Consider the following 20133-nt stretch of genomic DNA (forward strand, 5'->3'; position numbering starts at 1 on the left):
TAAATTTAGAGTGCTACAAAATTCTTTGATGTATTACAAAAGGTAACCTGAAATTGATCATAGAAAGCTAGGGGACATAATCTGAAACCCCAAGATTGCAGGTAACCCATCATCCAAACCCTGGGAGTGACTACAGAGGTGTTTAAAAATTGGTGCCAAATAGTATATTGTATCTCTGAAAATTCATGAGGAATAATGTGTATGTATGTATGTGTGTATGTATGTATGTATGTAAGAGATTTTGTTTGTGTGCCTTAGGAACTAAAGCAGGAGGAGATAAATGGTTCAGGAGGAGAACTTCCTGCTGTTAATAATAGTAATGAAGAATGGAATGCCGATCAGTTTGGTAAGCATATAGCATGGCTTACTTGTTTGAGCAACTATAATGTAATCTTTAATAATCCCCAAATATGAAATGGTACGTTCTGTCAGAGGTTATGCTTTTCCTATTTGTTCATTCTGAGATGCAGTCTGGCTATGTCTGTCCCATCTGCACCCAGAAAGTACAAGGGCAGAATAAAAGGAAGAACCTAGTGCTTTTGAGTAAAATGCAATGTTCAGTCCTCAACAACTAAAAGCAGATGATGGCTATAATTTTTGGAAAGAGGAGTATCCTAAACTTTGCTCTAGATGTCTAAAATGTCACTTAACATAATGTTTTGGAAATTTCATTTGTTCCATTTTCTGATATTTTTAGTTTCCAGTGAAAAGGCAGAAAGTTGGACCTGGGCATCATACTTGGAAGAACAAAAAGCCACAGCTGCTCCTTTAAATTTGTTCCAAGAAGTGAGTTATTTTTTTTACCTGCTATCTTTATGGAGCTTTGACATTTATTCTATAATCATTGATTCCTTTCTTTAAGAGAATCTGATTCTTGTTTCTGGTTCCTGTTTTTTATGGTTGCTGTACTGTAGGAACTTCTTTTTACCTGAGAGATTCATTCCATAACACATACGTATTTCTCAAATTTCAATCTCAAGCAAAGATAAGGAAAGAAAAAGCAAACATTAATGGTAATGTTCATCAAAAAAGAAAAAAAAATAATGAATTTGGAAAAGAGAAAATACATTCTGGGATATGGATACAATATGGTACTTTTTTTAGGGCCATTAAGCTTTGGAAAGTCAAGTGAAATTTAAATGTAGCAAATAAAGTTATTTTGTTGTGGAAGAAACAAAAATGAAATCAGATACTCTTCTTTTACAGGTAGTCCTCAACTTACAATCAATCATTCATTTAGTAACCAAAATTATAGTTGGTTAATCACCACTGAAAATGGTGATTTACCACCAGTCCTTGCACTTACAACTATTGCAACATCTCCTTTTTACGTGATTACAACTTGGGTGCTTAGCAACTGACATGTATTTACAATGATTGCAGCATTTTGGGATCATGTGATCACCATTTGCCATCTTCCCAGCTGGCTTCCAGCAAGCAAAGTCAATGATGGAAGCCCAGTTGGCTTAATGATTATGATTCACTTAACAACTGCTGTGATTTGCTTACAACCATTTTTAAAAAAACCTTGTAAAATCAGGCACAACTCCTTCAACAGCCACCGTGCTTAGCAAGGGAAATTCTGGCCCCAACTGTGATCATAAGTTGAGAACTACATATACCAGGGGGGAGCAGTGGTGAAATTCAATTGTTTTTTACTACCGGTTCTGTGGGCGTGGTTTGGTGGGCAGGGCAGGGGAAGGATACTGCAAAATTTCCATTCCTTCCTCACTCTGGGGCCAGCCAGAGATGGTATTTTCCAGTTCTCCGAACTACTCTAAATTTCCGCTACAGGTTCTCCAGAACCTGCTGAATTTCACCCATTGTGAAAGGGGGACCTTTCACGACGGAGAATTAAAGTGCAGAGATAGGTTTATTATTTTGACATATTTCAAGACTTCAAAATATGTGTACTGAACTTCTGTTTCTAATAGAAGCAGAAACAGGAGGCAAAATGTGTAATCATATGGGAGCTGCCATCCTGGTTAATGTCTTATTGCAGTAGTTTCCATTTAAATGTATCATTAGAAGAAATTATATATTTCTTACATTTTGATTTGTTCTTTTCAGCACCAGTCGATTACCCCAAATAAGAATGGTTTCAAGGTGGGAATGAAACTGGAAGGCATAGATCCTCAGCATCCCTCAATGTATTTTATTCTCACTGTAGCAGAGGTGAGATGAGTTTATACTGTTGCATATTGTTCTAGCTCAGCTGTTCTCTTGTTTGCCCCTAGTTTCTTTCATTTACGTAATTTAAAGCTCGCCATTCATTTTAGGGTGAATATGCAACCTAGTTGCAAGAAGTACTAAAACTAAAAATAGGGGCAAAAAGGATGTCATCATAAAATAGCATACACTATCAGTGGAAAGCAGCACATTATGATTTAACAGGATAGGCCATGTGTTTCTGTTGCTTTTTCTGCATGCAGGTATGTGGCTATAGGATGCGGCTTCATTTTGATGGCTATTCTGAATGCCATGATTTTTGGCTGAATGCTGACTCTCCCAATATTCATCCTGCTGGCTGGTTTGAGAAAACAGGACACAAACTTCAACCTCCCAAAGGTAGGGAGATTAGGACAGTGCATTTAGAAGCTCACTTCCAAAAGCTTTTGTTGTCTGATGGCAAAGTGAATGAAGGAGTGAGTGAATGAAATGCTTTCAGAGGAATGGAGACAATGGTGAGGTGGACAAATCTCTAGGTTTCGGTGTCTAGTTTTTCCAAAGCTAAGTTGCTAAGTCAATTTCATTCTGTTTTTATATCACTATGTAACTCTTTTAAAAGCCCATAAGTACATTTTCCAACATATTTTGCAAGCAATATGATCAAGGAGAGAAGCCACCTAGAACTAAAGAGAAATTTCCTGCCAGTTAATCAGTGGAAACAACTTGAATCCAGAAGTTGTGAATGCTCCAGCACTGGAAATTTTTAAGAAGCGATCGGACGAATGGTTGTCCGATGGTATAGCCCGCCCCCCGCCCGCCCCCCGCGAAGAAGAAGACCTCCAAGGTCCCTTCCAACTCTGTCATTCTGTATTCTGCAATTTAAAAAAAATACATTGTTATAAGACATGCATAATACCTTGTGGTTTTTTGACACAGTGGTATTTATACAGTGCTTACAACAGTGCTGACAAGAAACTATTAATACTCTAATGTTTAGGAAACTTAAACCATTAATAATTTTAAAAAGAAAAGGTGTTACATCAATATCAGTGAGTTCAAGTGCTGACATAGCCATGGAAGTCAGCTGTGTGACCTTCAGCCAGTCACTCTCTCTCAGCCCAATGCACCTCACAGAATTACTGTTTTGGGGAAAATAGAAAGTGTATTATATATGTTCCCCACCTTGAGTTATTTGTAAAAACAATAAAGCCGGGATATAAATAAATAAAAAAAATTAATGTAAACTGATTTAAAATGTTGATATTAATAAACATAAGATAATTTAGCATTTACAATTGAAACTGGATATAGCATTAAGAATCAGCTGCATATTACAACAAGATATTTGTTGTACGATAAAGATTTTTGTCTTCAGTTGATTACAAAATACTAAAGTCTCCATTGTATTGTTACTTGTTTAGGCATGTTGAGAAAACAAAAAAGTCAAAGAAAAATAGGCAACAGAAATTTAAAAAAAAGAAAAATAATAGAAAATAAAAGCTGCTTGGTTTTTAATTTCCCTTTTATGATGCTTCAGCTAATTTACGGCATTTATCAACATTTAAGCCCCCTTAGAAGCCAAACTATAAATCTGTCATGCTGTATGATATATTGTATATATGGGAGCCATTCTTGTTTAAGTTTGATTAAACATCTATTGGGAATATAGTTAATTTGACTGGAGAATTGCAGCCCAGAATAAGAGATAAGAACAAATAAGGAAATATATCCTCATTTTGATTCTTCAGATTCTTGAGATGAAATTAAATAGAATTCACAGTGCTATATAAAACAAAGTTATAACTGTGTTACCCGTGAGAAGCAAAAATACAAATTCAACAAAGGCAATATCCTTATTAGGATAACTGAGATGTTATAGTACAGTATTGGCGAACCTTTTTGGCACTGAGTGCCGAAATGGGAGTGTGCATACGTGCGTGCACACCCGTGCTGGAAACCAGAAGAGCAGCCGGCCGGTGTGCATGCGCATGCTGGGAAGACGATCTTCCGGTTTCCGGCGCTCCTGTGTGTATGTGAAGAACAGCTGGCTGGTGCGCCGGAACCCGGAAGAGCAACAGGCGACAGCTCGCATGCCCGGAGAGATGGCTCTGCTTGCCACTTCTGGCACACATGCCATAGGTTTGCCATCATTGTTATAGTAGCTACACACGCTCAATTTTGTTGTAACTCTTCATCAAGAAAGCTGTACACATCGCAAGTATGCATCCATATCATTGCAAGCTATATATACGTGTATCAGAAGAATCCTAAGCCTAATTTTGTGAGAGACATCAAGACTTGTTTTGGATTTATTTATTTAGCGTATGGCAAATACATGGACTTATAGTGGGTCAAATGTTAATGTCCAATCCACCCAGCCATTTAAGGACAGGGTGGTCTTGTTTGGGATATCTTACTAGTGTAAAACTGTCTCTTCCGGGGTTCTCAGTATTATAAAGAAAGTCAATATACTGACATTGCCTTCAGAGACAACAGAGACAACTATCTTCATTGCTGTAGAACAAAGGTGGCATGATATGGTACTTGCAAGACCTCCAGTTCACATCCATAAAAGGGCACAATGAAAGATTAATTCCAGAATAAAAATGGCAATCTCAGATGTTCAAGCTCTCACCAGAAATATTATCGATTTTCAAGTGAGAACATGAACAGCTTGTGAAATTGCTGAAATTTCACAAGATTTTAGTCACTGAAAAAAATGATCTTAGTGCCATTTTATGCCATAAGGCAGTATTGCTTGGCACTTGAAAAGGGATGGTGATTCCTGCTGTATCTAAAATGAAGCACTATGGACTTCTGTTGCCATGTCTCCTCTTATGTCTCCTTTATGTATGGGGTTTAGGTTACAAGGAAGATGAATTCAGCTGGGCCAATTACCTGAAGATTACCAAAGCTCAGGCAGCTCCCAAGCATCTCTTTGCAAGTCCAGACAGTGTGAGTGGCTGCTGCTTTATTTTACAAATCAATCCCTTTTGTTCACTCTTGAAACAGTAGAAAGAGAGCCTGACTTGTATTCCACAATAATACTTCACTTGATGTCAGCGTTCCAAATATCATCCAGAATTAAATCAGAGTTCCAATGTAATAAGAGAGACATGTTGGTACATCTGTGGAAAACCCAAATCTGAAAACTTCCTGGGTTTTCCACCCACTTGAAAGTTCATGATCTTGCCCCACATCCACAAGTCCATCACATAGTTCAATCTTCCTCTGCCTTGCTGGCATTTTCACCCATCTAGTTCCAATCAGGTGCGGAGACAAAAGATGACCTTGGGCTTCTAGAAAGGAATGTTTTATTTTGACAACAACACAATCTACAATTCTACTCATTATTATTCCCCCTCCCAATTACCCCACTATTGAAACAGCATAGTAAAATAATAGAAAGTGTGCCAGGCCAAAGATCCTAAAAGGAATATGACTGCAGGCCTGACAACTTGATCTTTAGAATCAGGATTCAAAAAATAAATAATTTGGACACACCTGCAATCATAATTAAAGTTATCAGCCAATTAAATAATTTCATTGGATTAATAGTAAGGATTATAACTGATTAATTTCTGGATCAAAACTACCGGTACCTCTTAAAACTGACATATCTTGCTTGCAAAAATTGAGAGAACTTGGAGTTATGATCCTGGGGGATTTCAATCTGCCTTCTATTGGCGAGACATCCGAATCAGCTTGGGAGTTCATGGCTTCCATGACGGCTATGGACCTAACTCAGTTAATTCAAGACCCCACCCATAATAGGAGACACACGCTCGACCTGATTTTTGTGTCTGGGCAGTGGATGAATGATGTAGATTTAGGGGATATTTCTATCCAACCCTTGTCATGGTCTGATCATTTCCTCATCAGGCTTGACTTCCATACTGCTACCCCTCACCGCAGGGAGGCAGAACCGACTAGATGGTTCCGCCCCAGGAGCCTGATGGACCCTGAAAGAATCCTGATGGAGCTTGGGACTTTTCCTGAATCCCTTGCTCATAACTCGACCGAAGCCCTAGTGGAAGCCTGGGATAGGGCAGCCACTGGGGCCTTGGATCGCATTGTGCCTTTGCGGCCTCTGACTCGGTGTCGATCCCGGGTAGCTCCAAGGAGCTCTGGGAGATGAAACGCCGGAAAAGACACCTAGAGAGTGGTTGGAGGGCCAGCCGATCCGAATCTGATCGAACACTAGTAAGAATTCATATTAAATCCTACTTAGTGTCGATAAAAGCGGCAAAACGGCAACATTTTTCCGCTCTTATCGCTTCCGCAGACAACTGCCCAGAAATTTTAGCACCCTCAGAGACGGCCCGCAATCTGGGAGTCCTCCTGGATATGCGGCTTAGTTTAGAAGAACACCTGACGGCCGTGACCATGGGGTCTTTTTACCAGGTTCACCTATTACATCAGTTGCTCCCCTTCCTGGATTGGGATGCTCTGTGCACAGTCACTCATGGCCTTGCCCTTTCTCACCTGGACTACTGCAACACTCTCTACATGGGGCTGCCCTTGAAGAGCACCCGGAGGCTTCAGCTGGTCCAGAATGTGGCCGCGTGGGTTATCATGGGGGTACCTAGGTGCTCCCATGTTACACTCCTTTTAGGCGGCCTGCACTGGTTGCCGGTTGTTTTCCGGGTGCGATTCAAGGTACTAATTATGACCTTTAAAGCGCTCCATGGCGTAGGCCCAGGGTACCTGCGAGACCACCTACTGCCACCAGTAGCCTCCCACCGTCCAGTATGAACCCACAGAGTTGGCCTCCCCAGGGTGCTGTCGACCACACAGTGTCGGCTAGCGACCCCCAGGGCGAGGGCCTTCTCTGTGGGAGTGCCTTCCCTCTGGAATGAGCTGCCCCAGGAGCTTCACATAATCCCCGACTTCCGGTCCTTCCGACGTGTCCTAAAAAGTTGGCTTTTGCAGCAAGCTGGCCTGGCCTGAACAAAATAAAATAAATGATTGATTTAATTGTTAATTTTAGTCTAATTTTTAAAATATTATTGTTAATATTAATTGGGTTTGTTTTTGGATACTCTATCTAATTTCCTTTTTAACTTTTGTAATATGTGTTTTTTTTAATGTTTATTTTTTTTGGGGGAGAAGGGCGGCAGATAAATCCAATAAACAAACAAACAAACAAACAAATGCCTGAGGTTCTGTCTTCTCATTCCTCAGAATGATGTTCCCATAGGATTCCAAATAGGGATGAAGCTTGAAGCAGTGGACCGTATGAATCCTTCTTTGATTTGCGTGGCCACAGTGACAGATGTGGTAGACAATCGCTTTTTGGTGCACTTTGACAACTGGGATGACACATATGACTACTGGTAGGTGAGAGATGAACGCCAATAATATTACTCTACCTACTGTGGCCAATCATTGAAAGTCATGGGATGATGACATGAAAGCTGATTTTAAAGCTTCTTCATGAAGAAGATAAAAATTTATCTAGTAAAAAAAATCTCAGGAATTGTTGAAGCGGTGATTATGTCACCCAGTGTGTCATAATCCTTGTTTCACTGAATTTTCACTCTGAGAAGGATATTTCACACGAAGAATGCTGACATCTTGATAATTCTTTCTACCAGTCAAGCAGTGGGGGAAGTTATCATGGGCTCCAAAGAAGACTTTTTCCTATTTTTACTTGTTACGTGGAGGGCAAGAATGGGCATTTTGCCCGGATTGTGTTGGAAATTAAATCTTATCCTATGTGACTTTATAAAAAAATAATCCTATCCTTGCTTATTATTTTTAAACATATAATAAACTTGCACATAATTAAAGCAATGCTTGATTCCCCCACTCCCTCCTGCAACCTTTAGAGAGACTACATAATCACATATTTTTATTGCAGGTGTGATCCCAGTAGCCCCTACATTCATCCTGTTGGTTGGTGTCAGGAACATGGAAAACCTCTCACTCCTCCACAAGGTGAATAATGCCTAAGTGTTGTCTACTGCCAAAGGAAAAAGATACAGGAATGCATGCAGGGCATTTCCAATACAGGAAATACTATGCGCCATCTAGTTGAATATTCCTTCCATCACAGATACTGCTTTGTGATCAGATAGGAATTCACAGTCCTATTTACTCTTAAAATATAAGCCCTTTTAGATACAATAATAAACAAGTACCATAAAATCATGGGAAGGATTTATGTTAAAATAGATGTCAGTGCATGATTTCCTGAAGCGAAGTTTCAAAACTAAATGCTGAAATAAAAATGACATCATGAAAATGTAATATTTTACTTAACTTACATAAAACATAAAAGGGTTTTGTCCTTCTTTCTCCCACTTCTTTACCCTAGGTTTGCCCACTTTTTGAAATATAGACCCCAAATAGCATTCAACTTTCCTGTAGAAGTATGTTTTATAAATCAGGCATAAACTTGTAGCTTAGTCTTCCCCAACCTAGAAACCTCTAGAGGTTTGCACAGTGACCATTTTTGAGTCTTATGGAAGTTGAAGTCTTTGCATTTCGAGGCATCTGTATTGGAGAAGACATTTATGGTGTAAGACATTGATTTTTTTTATACGCTAGGCATAATGAATCCCTGTTTTAAATTGACCATTGATTTGTATCTAGCAGTAACTAACACTGATGGTCAATTTGAGTTCCCAAGAGCCTATTGCTACTACTGAATTATTCTAAATAGATCCACTCCAGCAAAACCTTTTCATCTCCCAGATATTTTCATTTCCAGACTATCCTGACCCTGAGAACTTCTGTTGGGAAAAATATTTGTCAGAAACAGGTGCTTCTGCAGCGCCAACGTGGGCCTTTAAGGTGGTGAGTAGTTTGTATGTTTTCCAAATCGCCTCAATATTTTCCAGAAGTATAGAGGGGAGGAGGGAAACCATATATATGCTTAAGTCAATGTTCAGAAAACAGCGATTCTTCCTCTGATCACCCTTTACAGGGGAAGCTATTTTGGCAATGTGCAGTTTGTGAATCTAGAAATGGTGAAAGTTTTCGATGCTAGTATAAGAAAAAAAAACCAGCCATTATTTCTCTCTCATATAAAAAGATGAATCAGACCAGGGGAAAATTAGCTGTGCAGGATGTGATTTCGCCTCATAAGCACCATCTTTCTTACCTTGTTTTCCTTACCTTTTTGTTTGGCTTCACTCTAGAGGCAGCCTCACAGCTTTCTGATGAACATGAAATTGGAGGCAGTGGATCGAAGGACCCCCTCTCTAATCAGAGTTGGTAGTGTAGAGGATGTAGAAGACTACAGGATAAAGGTGGGCTTTTTCTGCTCTGTGTTTATGCCTTTCTTTTTCATGGTATTGCCCAGTAATTTATGTGCTTCCTTATGCTAAATGAAATGTATTGGGAAAAATCACCCAAAGTCTTATTTGTGATTTTAAAAAAAATACAATGCAAGAGTATAAATGCTATTTTATAACCCTGAATTGGTCAAATGAAGTTACACCTTCTAATGGATTGGGGGTTTCGTATAAGCAACAGTTTGACTGAATTGATACACCGTACTAAGTCACAATTTGCTGACTAAAGCATACAACAGATTTAAGTCAAAATTAAACAAGCCATATTACGATGATTGCATGATGTACAAACCCTTGTTTATCACTTAATTATGCCTTTATAGCTTGGGAAAGCCTGGGCTTTGTTTTTGTATTCTACAATTATGCACTAAAAGAAATCATACACTGGATTTAAATTCTGCATTCTTAAGATTATAGAAAGTATTTATAGCCCTATAGTTATAAAGAAAACCTATAACTTCTGATGCTGGCTGAAATCTGAGAATTTAATGTATACTTCATTGTTGGCTCTTACAACAAGCAAAAGCAGGACAAACTTTTTAACAAGAACAATAAGCCGCTTTGTTTGCTTACTATAATTGTTATCTGTGTATAAAATATAGCTTTCCTTAATGTATAACTATGATTGTTTCAGATCGGAACATGCAGAGCCTGTAATGGGCAGTGGCTGGTTATTTAAATTAAAAGCCAATCTGATGTGCCCAGAGCACATCCCCTGAGCCCTGAGAGCAAAGAAAACAAAAGAAGGGAATTTGGTTAGGTTTGTCAATTTGGCAGTAAGAATTTGGGGTGAAAGAGTTGGCTGGAATGTTGGATGAGGTGTTTACCTCAGGCGAAGCTGAAAATTGGTTTAGATAGAATTGCATTAGGGTATTCTACTTTATTCATTAAACATGAAACTCAGTCAACTGAGTTGTTGTTGTTGTTGTTGTTGTTATTATTATTCATTGCACAGTCAGCCAGATGTTCAGTCAGGGTTTGGCATTTTATAGTGAAGGAATGGTGGCAGCAAGGAGTCATAATTGGCCAGTGTCTATGGAGATTCTTAGTCATTCAGGTCATGGTGTGTCTCAAGGTGCTTTTTCCAAAAGACAACTAGACTTTCTTGGTTTTTGTCTTTGAAAAAAGAACTGAAGAAGCTTCTTGGATGAGAAGTGAAACATTTTCAAAGGGAAAAAAAAACCAAGAAAATCCAATTGCCTTTTGCAAAAAGCATCTTGGGGTAATTGGCCAGTCACTTTCGAAGAGTGGCTGTTTCAACTTTGAGGGCACTTTCCCCCTTATTTCAGGGCCAATATTGCCAAATACCATACTATAGCATCCACTTAATTTATTATAGCAACAAATATCAATGTATGTAGACACACCAATTCTAAAGTTCTTCTGTGCTAATGGTTGTTACTTCTCAGGTACTTACAAAAATGGAAAAAATAGTATCAAGTAATAATGTTGTCAGCACCTAATAGTAAATCCAATATGGAAGGTACAGAAGATAATGCAGAAAGATTTGGCAATAGCCAAACAACTGTAGTAATGTCTATTCCTGTGCACAGCGCATTGGCATGCTGTCATGGATAGCTGATATGTTTCCATCCACTCTGATTAAGAATTGTTCATTTTATACTCAGTAAAATTTTCTATTCTCAGTGGGATCCACTGTTTTCCCACAAATAGTGTTCATAATACTATCCCCCAGTACTTTTTATTTAGATATCAGAAGAAAAAGCATTTGTCAAGGGAAGAGATGAGGTCAAATGAACAAGCCAAAAGGTAAAATATAGTGGCATAATTATAAAAGTGCATCATCATTCACTTATGGGTGAATAGAAAGTACAGTAACGTGGGAAAGAGAAGATATGGGTTCAGTTTCCATCCTCAGACAATAGAAATGTGGCCTCTGTAAATCGAGGAGGAGCAGTTATTTAGAAGTTTATAATTTTTTTTCCCCTGAGCTTGCCCATGGATTCCACGCTGCCATGGACCAAACAGACTCAGGAATGAACAGAATTCCATCTATACTAGTTTTGCCTGCATATTGGTGGACTTGTAGTGAGATGTGGGGATTCCGTAGCTTTCATCCTCTGTCTTTTTTTAGAGTGTTGCATGCACCTAAAAGGTTCATACTTCCACTTGTGAGGTATGGTGTGTTAGAGGTATCTTATATATATATCAAAGCTGGGATGACTTAAGGGCCTCCAGCTGTTGACTGTGTGCCTTCAGCTGTTCAAATCATTGATCAGTTTGAAGTGAAAATATGGAAAACCATCTCCTTCTGTGCCATGTGAAACTTCTTTTATGCATTGATTAGAGAAAATGCACCTTTGTCTCTGCTGGTTGGATGCTCCAAGGATGATTTCTAAAATCTAACTACATTCTGTTGATGTTTGCCTGTAGATTCATTTTGATGGCTGGAGCCATATCTATGATTTCTGGATTGACTCAGATCACCCAGACATTCATCCTGTAGGATGGTGCTCAAAAACTGGACATCCATTGCAACCTCCTCTTAGTAAGAACAGTAACTACATGTTGCACAAATACTTGCCACATTCTCATGATTATCTAGGGACAGTAGAAACAGACAGCACAGATTCCATGAAACAATAGACAGGGGGGCATCTTTTAGCTTATAATTATAACATGATGAAAAAGTAACACAAACACCTTCTATTGTGTTAATTATTTTGCCCTGAAAACTACAGTGCTTACATGTGAGGGATCTTTTAGTTCTCCAAAAAGACATAAGAACATGACCCCTAAAAATCTTGTTCAAGGCTTCCTTTGGTTTCTGTGTCTCTGGTAGACTTGACCTTCATATATATATTTGCAGTTATGAATCTATAAAGTTGCTTTGTTTCCAAAAGAAAGAGTGCTGTGACTTTCCAGTTTATTATATTATCACTGTACAAAATTTGTAGGAAGACTTCTAACAGTTGTTTATAAATTCCACTCAATTTAAGCTTTATGAAAACTTCTAAAAACTTCTATTTATTTCAAGTAGTCTTTCTTCAAAGGTTTAGGATGGTTCTAGATGGATGTTATTTTAGATAATTCTGATGCTTTTTAATGCTAAATCACCAATGAATTGGGATGCTGTTTTAACTGTTTTAACTCATTGTTTTAACTAAATATTTAGTGTACTTTAATATGTTTACATAAGCCACATTGTAAGAATGGCTTTCAAACATTAAACCAAATACATAATAAATAAATACTTCCTGCTTTTGAGAAATATCTATTGAACAATTTTGAATGTTGGTGTAGTTGGGTATTTCTGAAATTCAACTGTAAAATATTTTTAATAGGCAACATAGAAATAGAGAGGCAAATTTTACTAATTAGAATTCAGATTTTGAACTATATTTGTTGGAGAGGGGAGGAGAGAAACTGATAGTATATGCATGTTTGGTTTAAAGTATGAAAATTAATTATAACTTCATATAGATGGAAATTGCCTATGTCTTAAATCAAAGCGCCTGAGATTCAAATTATTTCTTCCCTTTTGAGCAGGGCCAAAGGAAGCCGTCTCCTCTACCAATGGAAGCTGTCCAACCTTGGCCTGTAAGACGCTCCCAGCTACCAAGAGTTCCAAATATAGCTTTCATAGGTGAGCACTCATAATAAGTTACAATACCCTGCTGATTATGCTGCTATAGGCAGCATGGACTTAAGGCCCCACTAAGAGTTGTTGAGGAACAACTGCTATTCCAGTGTCTATGCGACTTGTATTGGAATAAATCAACGTAACATACTATGTGAATCCTGTATCCTCATCAAGATCATTTCAGCTACTAGTCTTTTGTGGCAATTTATGTTTTTATTGTTGGTTGCAATAGAACATTGCAACCAATGAAAAAGGAGTTGAAACTTTTAAAATTGAGCAGGTTCAGTTCACAGCTGCTAAATTTCATTTGGCTTGGAAGATACATATTGAGCAAGATATTATTATTATTATTGTTGTTATTGTTGTTATTATTATTATACGATTGTATCACAGCGGCCAGTTGTTTCGCTGGATTTGGCATTGATTACTAGTCGGGCCCCACCCAGGGGCCTAGGACGTCGTAACGTATTTTCGTAATATACGTGCAGATCCAAGCAGTGCAGCTTTTTGCATTTGACTGGTGGTGATTTTGTCAAGTTTTAACTGTTTTAAATGTAATTCCAGTGCTTTTGGAATAGCACCCAGTGTGCCGATTACCACTGGAATTACCACTGCTGGTTTGTGCCATAATCGTTGGATTTCAATTTTTAAGTCCTGGTATTTCGCGACTTTTTCATGTTCCTTCTCCTCAACTCTGCTATCACCTGGTATTGCGATGTCTATGATTATAACCTTCTTTTTCTCAACCAGTGTGATGTCTGGTGTGTTACGCGCTAGTATTTTGTCTGTTTGTATACGAAAATCCCACAGGATCTTGACCATCTGATTTTCAGTGACTTTTTCAGGCTTATGTTCCAATTATTATTATTATTATTATTATTATTATTATTATTATTATTATTATTATTATTATTATTATTATTATTATTATTATTATTATTATTGCTGCATCAACAGAAGTGTATCACAGCGGCCAGTTGTTTCGCCGGATTTGGCATTAATTACTAGTCGGGCCCCACCCAGGGGCCTATTATTATTATTATTATTATTATTATTATTATTATTATTATTATTATTATTATTATTATTATTATGCACACGGTAACACACAAAACCAAATGATTTTTTAATTTCCATTTTCCAGAAAGTGTCCAACACCTGGTTGTGATGGCTCGGGCCATGTGACTGGGAGATTTACAGCTCATTACTGCATCTCAGGGTGTCCCCTGGCAGAGAAAAACCAGGGAAGGGTAAAGGCTGAACTTTCAGACACTGAAAACTCTGTTCGAAAGAGGAACCTAATTGCTTATTCCCAGAAGAAGAAGTCTCGCCATCATGGAAGGTAAAGGAACAGCCTGTGTTAATCTGTTGGGCTTATCAAATTTAGGGGTGCCATTGTAATTTACAACCAGTTCATTTTCAAATATTTGGTTTATGGCTGTTCCTCATAGCTTATGCATGATTTGTTGCTAATCCTATGCTTCTCCAGGCATTATATCTATTTTTATATATTATTCCCTTGGATCCTGAGTCATCTTCTAAACTAATCTGTTCCCTATTTTTATAATCTGTTCTTATTAATATTATGCAGAATAACTTGCTTCTTCTGAGTGCAGAGATCTGTGGGTCCTAATCAACTGTGGCATTAGAAATTAAAATATAACATCTCATGGCATAATTTTGAAGTGATGTAGTACATCGTCATGTTAAAGCTAAGCATATCTTAGTCCAGGAGAGGCTAGATAGAAAGCAGCAGATGATCCATATATGTGGGGGAATAGATTTTTAAAATGAACGTTAACAGGCATGGGACTTTCTCTTAAAGCTGTATACAAGGAAATGCGTCGTACAAAGGGATTGATTTAGCTCCATAAATCTTATTGTGGCATGTTTGGAAAGAACCACACTGGATTTGATGAAAGAATATATACCCCATCCACCACATATTTGGCATGGCCAATGGAAATATAATAGTGGTTAAGGGGTTGAATTACATGGAAATCTAGGTTCAAGTTCTCATTTGACCACAGGGTTTGTTCTCAGTGTGATTAAATATGGGTCATAAAATCATTGTTGACTGTTAGCAATCACATAAATAGATTTTCCCACGACTATCTGTCCCTAACCAATATTTCAGGCTTTTCAATGGTGCACCCATTTCCACTGCAACTGAATCTATTTGTCTTGCTGCTGGTCATCCTTTTCTTCTCTTTCCTTCTGCCTTTCTCAGCAGAAAGAGCTAGTTTTTTGCATAATGTGTCCAAAGTTTTGATTAATTTGAACTGGATCATTTGTACCTCAAGTGAGAACTCTGATTTGATTTGTTTGATAATCCATTTGGGCTTGTTTTTTTCTTGGTTGTCCACAAACAGACTCTTCCTTTATTCACTGAAGGAAGAGGAAGTACCAAGCAATCAGATTTGCAAGGTTCTGTAACTGTAGCTACTCTCGATAAAAATAGTTTTAGTCTTCCTGTGGAATTAGTTTCTTGATTTGATTTACCTAGTAGGGCTGAAACAATCCAACCCACCTCATACTGTAGGTTGCTCTGAAGAGAAAATGAGGGGAGAACTCCCATCGGTGTATACATCTTAAGCTCTCAAAAGAAAAAAAGAAAAAGTCACTCAAATCAAGCTCAACTTATAGTAGTTGCGCTAATTTTCTTGTCATAACATGACATTGATTTATTGATTTATTTATTTATTAATCCATTTTATATGCCGCACCCTCTCCACCAAGGGACTCGGGGCGGCGTACAATTTACTACATAACAAATAAATAACAAGGAGGAGATATACAAAAAGCATTATACAACACATAATAAATAAATAATCAATTAATTAAAACAGCAAAAAGCAGTTAAAAACAATTAAAACACCCAAAGTCAAACCTAATTTAAAATTTTATCCAGAGGGATTAGAATAGCTATAATTCAGGCTAGGCCGGCTAGTTGGAACAGGTGGGTCTTGAGTTTCGTGCGGAAGGAGCGGAAATCGGTTGTTGTCCTAATGTCGGGGGGGAGGTCATTCCAGAGGGCTGGGCCCATCACAGAGAAGGCCCTGCCCTTCGGCGCCGCCCTCTGGCATTGCTTGGTGGATGGCACCCGGAGAAGTCCCTCCCTGTGAGAGCGAATTGGTCGCAGGGATGTATGGGGCAGGATACGATCCCGCAAATTTACCTTTGTATTTCCTTTTTTTGACATCCCAGTCTATTCCTTTGTTATCTCCCACCCAACTATTATCCAAATCCAATATTTTTTCAAGATTAACCATAGTCAGCTAATACTTCCACTATCCCTGACCGACAGGATATAAATGCAATAAATTCAATTCAATAAAAAAAATATTGGCTAGATACTCCATGAAAATTTCTGAACATGATATTTGATTTATGGCCTTTAAAACAAACAAAACATTCTTCTCTTGTGGATTCATTCAGAAAGATGTTTTTAATAAGACATATATTCTTGAAATATATGCATCTTTTCTTTACTTGTTCTTGGGAGTACAATTGCGAGTATAAGTAGTTCTTGATTACTGACCACTCATTCAGTGACTATTCAAAGTTACAGTGGCACTGAAGAACAACCTTGAAGTTGCAGCCATTGCACTGCGGTCATGTGATTCAGTTTGTGTGTTTGGCATCCAAGCACACATTTATGACGATTGCAGCATCTCATAGTCATGTAATTGCCAGTTTCTAACAAGTAAAGTCAATGGAGAAGCCAGCAGTAAGTTACCTTAGTGATTTGGTTCACAACTGCAGCCAGAATGGACATTATAAATCCATGTAGTCATATGAATTTTACTTAAAGACTGTACAGTACTTAGCAATGGATTTGTCTATCCCAATTTCAGTCAATAAGTGAAGACTACCTGTCTAGCACTTTTCTAAGCTGCTTTTATTCCACTGGTGTCTGTTTCACATGATTCTGCCCCCACCAATATATGATTTAAGGCAGGGGTGTCAAACTCAATTTCATTGAGGGCCACATCAGGGCTGTGTTTGTCCTAGGAAAGGCGGGGGCGTGGCCAGGGTGGGTATGGCCAGTTCAACGTCACTCCTATCAGGGGCACCTGTGGTGGCCCGAGCGCTTGCCAGCGAAAACAAGCTCTCGAGTTCTGTTTTCACAGGCAGAAGGTTGCAGGAGAGCAGTCCGGTGAGCCAGATCTAAGTACCCCCCAGGCCAGATCGGGCCTTGAATTTGACACCCCTGATTTAAGGTTTAGTTAGTAGGATTTACTATAGCGCATTTTCCAATCAATATCCTATGACTTACGTAAAGCATTTTTTATTTCTCTAGAGGGCGACCTCCTAAATATCGGAAAATCCAGCAGGAAGATTTCCAAAGTAAGTGTATGTTAGTTTGTTTTTTCCATAAGCGAAAAAGGGCTTATCCTATAAGAACAATATTACAAGAGCAGCAAAATAATTATTGTGTAGGTCTTCACATATAAAAGGTAAAACGAGCTGACTAACTTGATAGAATTCTAAATTATGTTTTAAATAGCATCTTTGTTAAAATGTGATCTGTGCTTTTCGGCATTAATGTTATGTATCTGTAGAGATGGAAATCCTATTCGGATGTGATGTGGAAGAGATAATGATACTGTTTATGTAAAAAGTGTTGATGCTGCTAAAATAGTTTTGTAATAGAATTGGACAACCTGGAGTATTGACTAGTTTCAAGAGTTTGTAGAAGGTAATCCCATTTTGATCTTTGATGAGAGATCCCATTTCTTTCCCTTTACCTGCTGGGTAGGGAGAGTTTGTGGTCCCTGCCAGATCCTACAGGAAAGGGGATTCCATAGGACAGAAGCTGCTATTGAAAAGGCATATTCTTTCTAGGGCCCACTTTGATTTTTTGTGTGCCTTCAAGTCAGTGCTGACTGGTGACTGCCTGGCTTAGTCCCTACAGTTTTCTTGGCAAGATGTCAGAAGTAGTTTCCCATTGCCTCATTCCTAGGGCTGAAAGAGAGTGGATTGGACCAAAGTCACCCAGATAGCCTTGCGCCTAAAGTGAGACTAGAACTCACAGTTTGCAGCTTCTAAGCCAGTGCCTTAGAAATTGCAGACGAGTTAAGACATTTCAAGAAGGGGTCCCGGAGCATATCCACCCTACCCAAATGGATGGAATAGGCAGGGAAGGGTAATCATGCAAATAACCAGATTCTGTGTCATGCAGGGCTTTAAAAGTCATAATTAGCATCTTCGATTGGCATCTGGAAAGAAATTGGGAACCAGTGCATCTCGTATACTCTGGTATAATATAGGCAAACTGAATGGTATTCAACACTGTGTGTATGATATTCTGGATCAGATGGGTTTTCTGGGTAGTCGTCAAGATGAGTGTCATGTACAGCATTTTAAAGAAATCCAGTAGAAAGTGAGTAAGACATGGGTGACTGTGAGCAAGGTTTCCCATTTCAGGAATTGGTGCAGTTGGTAAATCTGTACAGATATTCCCCACTCATGACTACCATCAGCTTATTGAGCAGGAGGCAGACAAAATTGTTCATCTGCTCTGTTTGGGATAATCCCATCAAAAGTCAGACATAACACATCACCAAGAGATATAGGAGGGCCAGGAATATCGGACAGGGGAAAGTTCTCATAGAGCTTGGAGAAGAAGCCAATTTTTCCAGAATGATGATGTATCTATGAGCTGAATTCAGCTCCCAATTATTGCATCCACACATTTTCTTGAGAGTGCTATAGAAGAAGTTTGCTTCTGCCTTTTTTGAGTTTTTTTTCTATTTCCAAATCTATAATTTGACGTGTGATAAATCTTGTTATCAGCCATTTCATCGGAAAGTATGCACCAGTCTCTGTTTATGTCAGCTTTGTCAGCACATCCTGACCGTTCCTTATCCCTCTGCTGGGATCAGCATTGTAAGCTTCTGCCTGGAGTAGCTGGGATCACAGCATCCACAGTGGCCAAATGGACAATTGATGAGGTAAGAGTGTCCCAAAAATCGTTTAAGCAATCTTAACCTTATTTTAATGTAATACATTTAAATAATTTTGTATTCAACATTGTTCAGTATCTTCCAGATGCTATTAGAAGTGGGATAGTGTATTGCCAATTCTCGGTTAATAGATCAGATTCAGGTGCTTCTGATGGTGAAATAGGTCATATTACAGAAAGGTTTAGGAATTGTTGGTATAGAGAAAACTGCTGTTCCCTTTTTTTCTGTTCCTTAATTATTGCCTTTATGTCTTTTCTCCAAAGGTTTTCAGCTTTGTACAGACGTTAACAGGTTGTGAGGATCAAGCAAAACTCTTCAGAGATGAGGTAGAGTAGTGGACTATTTTGTGTGTGTGTATGTGTATGTGTATCCTCAAATCAGTTTTTGACTCCTTGCCTGGGCTAGTTCCTGAAGTTTTCTTGGCAAGATTTCAGAAGTAGTTTGCCATAGCCACCTTCCTAGGGTTGAGAGAGAGTAACTGGGCCAAGGTCTATCCGATAACTTCAGAGGAACTGTTTCTAGCCTGATGCCTTAGCACTACACTAAGTGCCCTACAGTCTCATAAATGGCTTGCAGTCTTTCCTGTTGTCTTCCTCATTGACTTTGCTTGAGGAAAGCCAGCAGGGAATGTCACTAATATTAGTAACATGCCTGTAGGATGCTGCAACCATGGTTGCCAATACAAACTGATTGCCAAGTACGGTAACTGAATTGTGATCATGTGACTGCATGGGTACTGCAGTGACCAGAACATTGAGGATCAGCTATAGGTATCACTCATTTACCACCATTGCAACTTTAAACGGTTGCTGAACAAGTGGTTGATAAGTGAGGATTATCTATATTAATAATTTTTCCTAAAAGATAAGCCACCTGCAATCACCTATTTACTCCGTAAGTTAATCTGTGCACAAGAATAAAGTTTTGATGTGTTCAAACATGGAAACAGAAGTATTCACTTAATGAAATGTTGCTATATTCTCAGATTGAGTTTGGTTATTTTTAACTTTTTATGATGTGATCTTGAATAAACATAAAATTTCCCTATTGAATCCCTTTTGAAGCATGCATTAAAGAAATCGTACTGTTA

The 20133-nt window shown here is 38.5% G+C and overlaps 1 protein-coding gene across 2 annotated transcripts in view; it reads left to right on the forward strand.

Moving 5' to 3' along the window:
- The window catches only part of L3MBTL1 (L3MBTL histone methyl-lysine binding protein 1), a 47581-nt gene that overhangs the window by 21404 nt on the left and 6044 nt on the right, over positions 1-20133 (forward strand). The window contains exons 7-21 of one of the 2 annotated variants that reach the window (XM_081949357.1): positions 259-346; positions 698-786; positions 2071-2175; positions 2433-2568; positions 5033-5124; positions 7354-7505; positions 8033-8109; positions 8885-8970; positions 9315-9425; positions 11865-11979; positions 12978-13077; positions 14219-14416; positions 17378-17424; positions 18874-19031; positions 19307-19369. In XM_081949357.1, coding sequence (XP_081805483.1) covers positions 259-346; positions 698-786; positions 2071-2175; positions 2433-2568; positions 5033-5124; positions 7354-7505; positions 8033-8109; positions 8885-8970; positions 9315-9425; positions 11865-11979; positions 12978-13077; positions 14219-14416; positions 17378-17424; positions 18874-19031; positions 19307-19369 — 1617 coding nt within the window. The remainder of the gene's footprint in view (positions 1-258; positions 347-697; positions 787-2070; positions 2176-2432; positions 2569-5032; positions 5125-7353; positions 7506-8032; positions 8110-8884; positions 8971-9314; positions 9426-11864; positions 11980-12977; positions 13078-14218; positions 14417-17377; positions 17425-18873; positions 19032-19306; positions 19370-20133) is intronic. The other variant, XM_081949358.1, reaches the window with a different exon arrangement.

Source organism: Natrix helvetica (genome assembly GCF_964273705.1).
Source record: "Natrix helvetica genome assembly, chromosome: 3".
Lineage (NCBI taxonomy): Eukaryota > Metazoa > Chordata > Lepidosauria > Squamata > Natricidae > Natrix > Natrix helvetica.